The 10,150-nt window shown below is 30.7% G+C and overlaps 1 protein-coding gene across 2 annotated transcripts; it reads right to left on the reverse strand.

The window, feature by feature from the left end:
• Positions 1–3,574: 3,574 nt before the first annotated feature.
• On the reverse strand, positions 3,575–9,160 carry LOC143042334 (BTB/POZ domain-containing protein 2-like). 2 transcript variants are annotated; one of them, XM_076214614.1, is made up of 3 exons: positions 9,065–9,160; positions 5,628–5,893; positions 3,575–4,809 (listed from the first exon to the last, which is right to left on the reverse strand). In XM_076214614.1, the coding sequence occupies exons 1-3, from the start codon at positions 9,095–9,097 to the stop codon at positions 3,768–3,770; spliced, it is 1,341 nt and encodes a 446-aa protein (XP_076070729.1). In that variant the 5' UTR covers positions 9,098–9,160; the 3' UTR covers positions 3,575–3,767. The 2 variants fall into 2 exon arrangements, with proteins under 2 accessions (XP_076070729.1, XP_076070730.1); XM_076214615.1 differs by lacking the exon at positions 9,065–9,160 and adding an exon at positions 8,577–8,650.
• Between the last annotated feature and the right edge of the window lie 990 nt (positions 9,161–10,150).

The raw sequence follows: 10,150 nt of genomic DNA on the forward strand, positions 1-10,150 counted from the left end.
ACTATCAATGCAACTGACTGAATAAACCTGACAAAGATTGAAAAATTAATACGTGCACCAAGTCATGAGACGGTTAAGAAAACATTGCCGTCTCTACCACAGACATCATAAATCTAGTAATAAAATGTGTATCGTCCACCTAAATAAATAATGATTTTAACAGAAGCCGAGTCGGACAGAACATGAAACATTAATATAAACATCAATTAAAAATTTCTAATTATATACTTCACATAATTATACAACCTTACAAACCGAAAGTTTTCTCAGCATTTATTTTTCGCTTCATAGATGCATACATTATATCTGCGTTTGAGTGAAAAGAGGTTGTTGCAGAAAAAAATATCCTAACATTAAATCGATTAAGGTTTTTAAATGCGGTCATACTATTCTCTCTGTACAAACGAATCCTAAAACCGCATGTAGTTGACCTCATACTAATTGTAACCTATGAATAGATCAAAAGCTAAAGAATTAAACGACAGTCTTTAGATAAAGCTCACCATGCAATTAGTTCCAAATAGTGTCAACTCAACCATCTTCCTCTGAAGATTTCCGATACTGTCTTACTTCTGAAAAGAACATTGTAGACTTATAAAACTCGAAATGACTGCAAAACGGTGTTCTGACCTTATTAATAGTTTACACTAACAAAGACATTTCATATTATGACATCGACATGTCCGTTTCACCACATTCGATAGTAACTAAAAAGTTGTTTGCAACATTGAATGTTTCCACTTTGTTTTATATAAAAGCTTCATAATGAACATAAAAATACAACGGTCAACAGTATTTGACTTGTAATTGCGTACACATGTATTCAAACATTATTTTATTATTTTGTGACGTTTCGTTATTGTTTTTTGCAAATTACAAAACACAGACGTCATCTTAGTTATCGCACAGTGATTATGCTGCAAAATTACACAAAGCATATTTCTCAATATCAAGCGCATTACATCAAACAAATAGTAACAACCCCGTGTAAATATAGCTAAACATTGAAAACGTTGTATAGTATTGGCTTCATAAGCGATTTTTTTGATGTACCATCATTAGTAACGCTCAAAGAGGAAAACATTGAAAGAGCAAATGAATCAGAATTGAAAAAAATTCTAAGTAACTAAAAAGTAGTCTTTTCCTTACCACTTATATTTTTACTTCCTGATGTCAAGTTGATGGTTGACAAATACACAATCAGTATGATTTAGTACATTCTCATTACTAATGGTGTCAATTGAAAAGTCTTTACAGCACTTATGATGAGATATTGAATAAATTGCATTTTCAGAAAACATGTATATATATTTCCCGTTTCAAATCTTCATTGTATAAAATGTCTTCGTTGCGTGCAAACTTGAGGTGAATGGATTTCTCCACTCAAAAAAGTTTAAATCAAAATATTAAAAAAAGCTCAGAAGCCTCTCGTTTTAAATGTTAAAATTTAACTGACTTGAATGGAGTATAATCATAACACACTTGATGTGGTGGTGGAATTTATGTTTTCAATTATAACTAAATCCAAATAGTTTCTCCCGTATTTGGAGAAGTAGAGTTCAGTGCGTTGATGGCTTCGGACCAATTCATTCAATAATTATAAAGACACGAGACAATCCAAATTTTCTGGAGGTTGTAAAAAAAGGAGGGCGAACATATAGTTTTGCTATTTGAAGAAACCCTAAAAAAAATTGGGAAATCCAAGTTTGCTCAACACTATATGCAGTCTAAAAAAATCGTTTATTGTAATAACTCGACAAAAGGGTTCAAATTGTGAGACATACAGCTGATACTTACACAATCATTCAGGTAATTTACAGAAAATGTATGTCACATAAAATTACCAATACTTGTTATAATCATCCAGTGTACAAAGTTTTGAGGTAACATGTGAGATATATTTTCCCTGGAAAATGTTTTCAACTCAAATTCTAACACAGCACTGAATAAATTATATAAATAGGATAATGAAGAAAAATATGTTTTATTTATATATCAACAGTGGAATACATCGAGTTTTTTTCTTAATTTCCTGTATTTAGAATTTGTCATTCGATTTTCAAAAATATAAGCCTAACCTCCATGCAAATAACTTTTATTTTGCCAATTTTTGTTGATACAATTGATATCGATATTTGACCTAGAGTTACACTATCAGGTAACAATCTAAGCGGAAATGCCGATTGGCATGACATTTTGAAATTTTGTTTTTGCAAATCCTTCTATTTTGTCATTTTCGAGACAATGGCGTCATCTTAAGAAGTGAAAAAGGGCATGGCGTCATTAATTAAGACAAAAAAAAAAAAAGACCTGGCGTCATTTAAAAATGGCTTGGCGTCTATCCATGCTAACCATGCTTGGAGGAAACACTAAGTGTAGAGATGAAGTCCACATAATTAAATATCAGAACGTATTGATCCATTTCCATTCGATATGGACTGACAAAGTTGTTGACCAAGAGTTCGACTTGTTTATTTGCGTATGATCGCAAAACAAATATCACACTACAACAGACCACACCATTTATCTACATTTCAAAAAGAAAAATGACATAAATTATCGAAAAATATATTATCATGTTTATTGAATGGAAGAACAGACATAAATAATTCAACTGAAATTGTAATATAAAGTAAAATGATAATATGTCATTTGAACTAGACCCCGCTACAGAAGCTGGCCTGAAAAGTGTAAGATTTAAAGTAACAGAAACAAAGATAATATGCACACGAACAATAAAAATGGTACCGGTATAAGATTTTTCAGCAGTTTTGTCAGTTCAATTTTTTTAATAGATTTACTAGAATCATGAGCAGTCCTGAGAAATATATCCCAAAACAAATATATTTTTGTTTACAAAATGTATTTCATACACGTAGATGTACAAGTCGAACTCTGGGTCGACAACGTTGTCGGTCCATATCGGATGGAAATGGATCGATGCGTTCTATTATAATATATTTTCCTTCAATTACAGGAAATATGACCGGATAACTGAGTAGCAGGATGTATGAATTCATTAATTTAGACTTAATTACAGACAAAAATTTTAAAACTATATTGTGTCTGTCCTTATAACATATATGAAGGCCATCCCCACAGTGACCTCAATGTTTTGTTTACTGATATTTCATTTTAATAAACATTCATTAAAGTTCATCCATTTGGCACCTCTTAAGTGAGCTTGATGAGGGATATTCCAATATCCGCAGATGAATTGACATTGAATTCAAACAAATGTATGGTATTTGACATACACATACTTATTCTATCCATTTTGACGGCAAAATCATAAGTAACGATTTTTTTTTAAGTGGAAACCAAACGGAAAGTAATTAACCGTTAAAAATAATTCTTCTCTGTAATGCTCAATGCTTGTCTATATAGGGGCATCTAATTTGTCAAAATTTTCAAATCTAGCATGACGCACATAAACGAATGAATTCGATCATCGGACAATAAACTAGAACTTTTGTTTATGATACGTTAAAAAAGAAGCCGTTCAATAATTATGGCGGAAAACACTGGTTTAACCAAGTGTAACACGAATCAAAGTGTACAAATAATACTAAGATTTACTTTGTTTAAGATTTTATTGGATTGCAAGGCGAACAACTCTCACATAAACTCTCAGTGTCATTAAAAAAATTACGTTACAATTTCAGCAGAACCTGACTTTTATGAAACGACTGCGGATATTCATCTTATAATCGAAATCTAAATCGCGTTTTTGGGATCTGTAGAAGACACGCAATTTACAGCAATTGTTAGAGACAGAACATTATACCAGCTATCTGTCCTTGGGTAATATCGGTACTACATTTAGACTTTGTAGAATTCTGAAAAGTTATTGTTACATCATCTTGTTTACAAACCGATTTACAATTGCTTCCATAATATGTGGTTGGTTTAATATCTCGAACCACAATTGTATATCGCTTTTCGGCGTTCAGTAAGATCGGTTTGGTTAGGGATACGCCAATTGTTTCATTGAGTGACGTTCCCGATTCCATGTCAAGTACCTCATTGCTGAAAATGTTTGTAGACTCGTCTGTTAATTCAAAAGTAAACTTGGCATTGCCTCCACACGTGACGGAAAGTGGTGCAAAAATGATACAGCCTTTGAGCCATATGGATTTGTTTGAATGAAAAATCAGGGCATTTGCTGCGTTACTGCGCCAACCATTGCTAATACGTGTATGTCGATGTATGATTTTAGTTTCCCCTTGCAGATTTGGTCCCCTCGGACATCTAGGATCAGTTGAAAATAATGAGCATACCTCTCCATGGTGCCAACGAAAAACACTCAGAATTTCATCTGTTGTAAGTAGCATTGAATGTGAAACTGTGGTAGAAAAATATTTTTTCTCGATCAGTGGAAACCTTATTAAAGACATTAATTCTCCTGATATGGATCTTAGGTTCTCTGCATTTACTTCAAGATCTTGAAGTTGGCACTGATTTGTTATCCACTTCAAAAAAAAATTGCAGACGTCTGTCTCAGAACAAGATAGATATTCTGATTTTAAAATCAATTGTACACATTGACTGTTAAGCTCAACAGCATGAATTGATGATAGACATTCTGCCGTATTGTCTTCGATGTATTTCAAACTTTCCGTTTGAAGATCTTCAAGATGAAATTGCCTTGCTGTTGAAAGTGTAACAACGGCATCAGCAGATTTTGCGGTCGATATAAGAAATTCAGAACATTTTGACATGACTGTGGAGAGCATGTACTTATCACCTGCATATAACATACTATCCACGTTCTTGTTCGATATTAGAACATCATCGTCATACGCAAGCCTAAAAAAAAAATTTAAACATTACAAACTTTTCAATAGAATCTTTGTAATAATGAATGTTTTTGTCAAATTATATTTTAGCAGCGTTGATTTCAGCTGAAGCCTACATGTATAAAATGTTCAATTCAAAAGAATACAATTTTAATACAAAAGGCTGTTTTGACAAATAACATTTGAGTTGATTCCATAGTTCATACTCTTGAATTAAGAGAAATAAACCAATTGCCTGTAGATAGTCAAATTGGATATTAATAGGATTTAAATATCAATCTTTTTCCTTAGTGCAAGATAAACTTTATCATGTTTATGTCATACCGATATATAATAATATAAGATAAAGTAAAACAGAAGCTGAAGATAATAAAGGCGTCATTCAAAACTCATTAGTTGAAGAGAAACTGACAACTCAATAGAGTATAAACGGAAGACGAAAAAAGCACAACAAACAAGTCATGCACATACTAGAAAATTACAGACTCAGACGATCTTAATTTTCTAAATTTGGGAAAAAACCCATTATTGCAATAGTTGAAATTGAATATCATGACCGTTCAAGTGAAAATATATTTCATTTGTGAAATACCTTCTGTATTGTCAGTCCTCTAACATCATAAAACAAGATGTCGTCAATTAAGTTCAAAACGAAGTGAGAACGCGAAGATAAAGATAACGATAAAAGAGTCATTACATGATTATCAGGAAATATTTTCTTAGAATACAAATTTCATTCACAAGTTTTTTTCAGGACTAGAATCTACTCGGGAAAATATTCACCCATGTCCATGCAAACACTTTATATCATTAATCGATTTTACTTACAGAAGAAGATTACTAAATGTATCCTCATCAATATCGGGAATACTGATTTCTCCTTTTTCAGGTAATGAACCTTCAAACATCGTATGGAATACTTGGCTCCGACTCGCCAGAATATTTTTATGGGCTTTTATCATTTTACGGCTTTCTCCAACACGGAAAGTGACATCACACATTATTTCATTCTGCAACATGTACAGCATACAATCTTGTAAGGTTTTGTTTTTTCTCCAATCGTCTGGTTCTTTCTTTTGATTATCCATTGTTTTCTATCAAACATAATTTATTTATTATTTACTGCAAATAGATCTACCTAACATTATCAATCAATATAATCTATATATTATGTATATTGACCATGGCATAACATGAATTCTCATAAAACGATCACGACAGCAACAGCGTTACGTAATATTGTTGTTACCGAAAACCAGGAAATAATAGATATGTCATTCTATTGACTATTGTTCATCTGTATTCCAGGACAATATCATTTACAAAGATAATAGATCGGAATAAAACTTTCGTTCTACTTATTTCATTGACAAATGGCATAATTATAATGCCACAGTAAAGTCTTTTAAAATTCTCTATTTAATGTACTCCCTATCAAATTTACTTATCAATTATGGACTTTTAACGAGGTCAATACGTTATTTATGGAACTGTTCAGTTCATATTAACCGAAGCTCAAGTACGAGTGCCAATATAATCTATCAGGTCCATATATAACGTATTGACTGAGTGAAAGTCCTTAATTTTTATATTACATATATAAAAAATGAAATTAGGAAAACGAACTTTGTAGAATGTTTTTTCTGTGTATTTTGATATCTATTTTGCATGACTTTAACATGCCGTTGAAACTATCAATAAATAAGAAGAACTTCTTATTTATTAATAGTAAACCAAAAAAACAATATATCTTTTTTTTTCTGTTAAGAACAAATAAGAATTTAAATTACATAACTTTCGTCTGTGCTGTAGCGCTTTTCCCTTGACGTAGAATAACTTCAGATCGGAACGACTTTAAATTTAGTAATATTCTAAGTATTGACAATCAATATCAATAAGAATACAAACATATAGCATCAATATACTTAAAATTAGAAACGTGGCTTCAAAAACCCAGCTTAGAGAAAATCTGGTCTGGCTTATATTTAATTCATATTCTTTTTCTTTCTCGTAACAGATTATTTCCAAGGTTATTATCAAAAATCAAAAGTTTGATGTACAAAATGATCTGCAGTAAAAAAAAATTCATCCGAATATGCCTCTACCAAATCAGGAATATGAAAGCCGTTTTCCCTCGTTTTGTTGGTTGATAATATTGATTTAGTCAGTTATTATGTACTTCCTCCTTTTTTAATATAACTAGGAGATTAGTATTATTTGAATGGGAACTTTTCGTTTTGAATTTATAGGCGTTTGGTCGAAAAGACAAATAGAAATTTAAATTTGGCACCTTGCAAAACATTTTGCATGTTTTGAAATCAGATATTAAAAGATTCAAACTGAGCCTATATGGGTTTCTCTAATGATTTCATATCAAAAGTATTATTCCTTTAAGGATTTGTTCATATAACGTCCACACTATTTCCAGAAAATAACTCTTTTAGGATCTCGAACATAAAAATAACCAAACAAAAAAATATGAAAAATTGCTCGGATGACTTATTCTGAAGAGTTTTAAACCTTATCATTTGAGATTTTAAAATTTGATTCATGACCGTGACATCAATGCCAATTTTTGTACCACCAAATTTCCGGTAACAAGTGAGTGTGCTTTAAGGTGGCACGGTAGTACATAAATTCCAAAATTCAGGTTACTCTTGTGTGTAACCTACTTAAATCAATGTATCTGAAAAATGTGATTGGACAAGAAATACAGTATTTTCTTAACATACTTCCCCAAATAGAGGAATGATTTAGGTTTAGAAAAATGTAAAATAATTTAACATGTAGATGAAAATGAGATTTTGGATTTTTTTATCACTACATGATAAAATACATAAAAGGAAAAAGAGGAAAAAGTCGTTATGAATATTATATTGAGAGTACTTCTTTTAACTATGAATGTAGAATTTTGAGCAGGATTAGAAAGAGGTGAAAGTTAAAAAAAAGTCTATCATTGTCCCTATGTGCCGGGAAAAACTACCACACTACCACTTTTCTGCAATTGAAGGTATGTTGAAATTGTTAGCACTAATCAGGTAAGGTATAGTTTTGACATGAAATGAGTGCCATTTTATTTGAACTTAAGACGAAGTAAACTTTAATGTTTAAAGTTTCAGAATATAAATAGGAAACAATTGGATTAGTGGTGTTAATTCTAAGAATACGATGACTATAGCTTCCTACTTGTATAATTCATATCATGAATGATATATGAACTTCAAACAGGTAAACCATGAGTATCATTGTACGAAAAACTTGAAATATTCTGTTTTGCAGTTAAGAATTTGTAAAGTTCCTAGAAACCCTTTCTTTTTCAAATCAGTGAAAATAAAATTTCGTATGAAACCAGAATTTACGTTTAAACCGGAATTAAAAGATAGTCATCTTTATTAAAAGAAAACAAACAACAAGACGGTAATTTAAACAATGAAGTGAGTTGAAGAAGATTAGACGTCACTTATTATCTCTATTCATTCATAAAATAATTACACACTCTGTTTTTTAATCAATGTATGAATACATATTATCTAACAACGAGAATGCATATAAATAGATGTGCATTTAAAAGGTTTTAGGTGAAAAAGCCTTCACTTAATGGTTGGGAAAACCTCGATTTTTCTTTCAAACATAGGTTATTTATCTTTTTTTTAAATTTTTTGCTTAATCTGCAGTATACGTAAATAATTCATCAATAAAAAAAATAACTCAATGATAAATCAGAATTATTAAAAAAAAGTGAACAGTTAAAACACAAATCTTACTAGCATATAATACCTGTTTTGTATTTTGTACTTAAATAAATCACATATGAATTCCAGAATCTATGCTTAGAGGATATGATATTAAAGATTTATCTAATTTAGGACCGTGACATCACTTTCGAAAAACTTATGATTTACAGAAAATGTGTAAAACGATTACACCTACAAGACCGTTTAGTGTGCCAAGGTCATTTTCTAGATATACTGTTTAATTTATTTATATCTATTAGCTTTTACCAGTATCTTTGCGCACAAAGAATCATGGGTTAAAACTAATACAGCACCTCATCAAACTGTATCAAACATATATTTAACTTGATGAATTCGAAGCGGTTGAGACTGTTACTTGATGTCATTAAGTACTTAAATATACATAAGAAAACAAAGGAAACAAACAGCATACTCGAGAATATTGATACAATCAAAGTACTCCTAATTACAAGAAATATGTTCCAAGGTCTGTATTTTTTAATCAATTTTTGACTTTGATAAAACACTTACTTGCAATGACATATTTCGTGACGAATCGATCATTCAAATTCCTTCTTTCGTTATCATGAACTTGGGGTTTTCTAGTTCAAGTGATAACAATACTGTGCGATACGCATGTCACAGTTAAACTATTTATAACATTTTTGTTACATAAATGTTTTCTTTTTTGTGAAAATACTTGCAGTATGTTCATGTTTCACATGTTTAAATGCAATGTGAAATTGTACAATATCAAAATTTTGAAAAATGACATAAACAAAAAAGGGTATGTTTTAATCTGATAAATTATATAATTGTTAACTACAATAAAAAAAATCTGGTGTAGTATAACATTGTATAATTGGTACCGTTTTTGATATTATTACCATCAATACTTGTTTATATTGTTGATATTGTTTATGTGAACACGGTGAAGGAAAATGTCTTATTAGGGGCAACAAACTCCCTTTAACCGCATTCAAGATTTATAGTTGTCATGCTGAAATTAGTATCTGTAATTAAACATAAACATGTTGAAAAATATATTATAAAATTGAGGATGGAAATGAGGAATGTGTCAAAGAGACAACAACCTGACCAAAGAGCTGACAACAACCGAAGGCCACTATCCAATACTTTAGTATCACCCTTCTACCATGGGAAATTATTTTTAAGCCATGTTTGATGTTGAAATTGGATACCGTTATTGTATTAAATCTACAGTATCTGGTTAATACCCAACAAGTATGTGGAATTATCTTGTTTTCGTTTTAAATGTCATAAACCCTGTCTCAAGGATAGTTGTTTTATCACCATGCCTAACCTATGAAAATTTATTGCTTTTCAAGTGTCTTATTTTTAAATATCATTGTTTGAAACTACTTTCTCAAGTGATAACGCTTAAAAGAATATAAAAACATAACGTATGCTCTTCTTCATAATAACATTACGGCTCCCCACAATATGAAAGTTGACAACTTCATTTTTCAGGTTTAAGAATTTCAAATTAATGTGTTTATGGAAGCTGCATCATCGATGTTTTAAACTAAAAAAAGTATCTGTAATTGAAGTCATGCGTTAGAAAATATAAATCAACACATTTTCATAACCTTTTAT

The sequence above is a fragment of the Mytilus galloprovincialis genome, chromosome 8 (genome assembly GCF_965363235.1).
Source record: "Mytilus galloprovincialis chromosome 8, xbMytGall1.hap1.1, whole genome shotgun sequence".
Classification (NCBI taxonomy): Eukaryota; Metazoa; Mollusca; class Bivalvia; order Mytilida; family Mytilidae; genus Mytilus; species Mytilus galloprovincialis.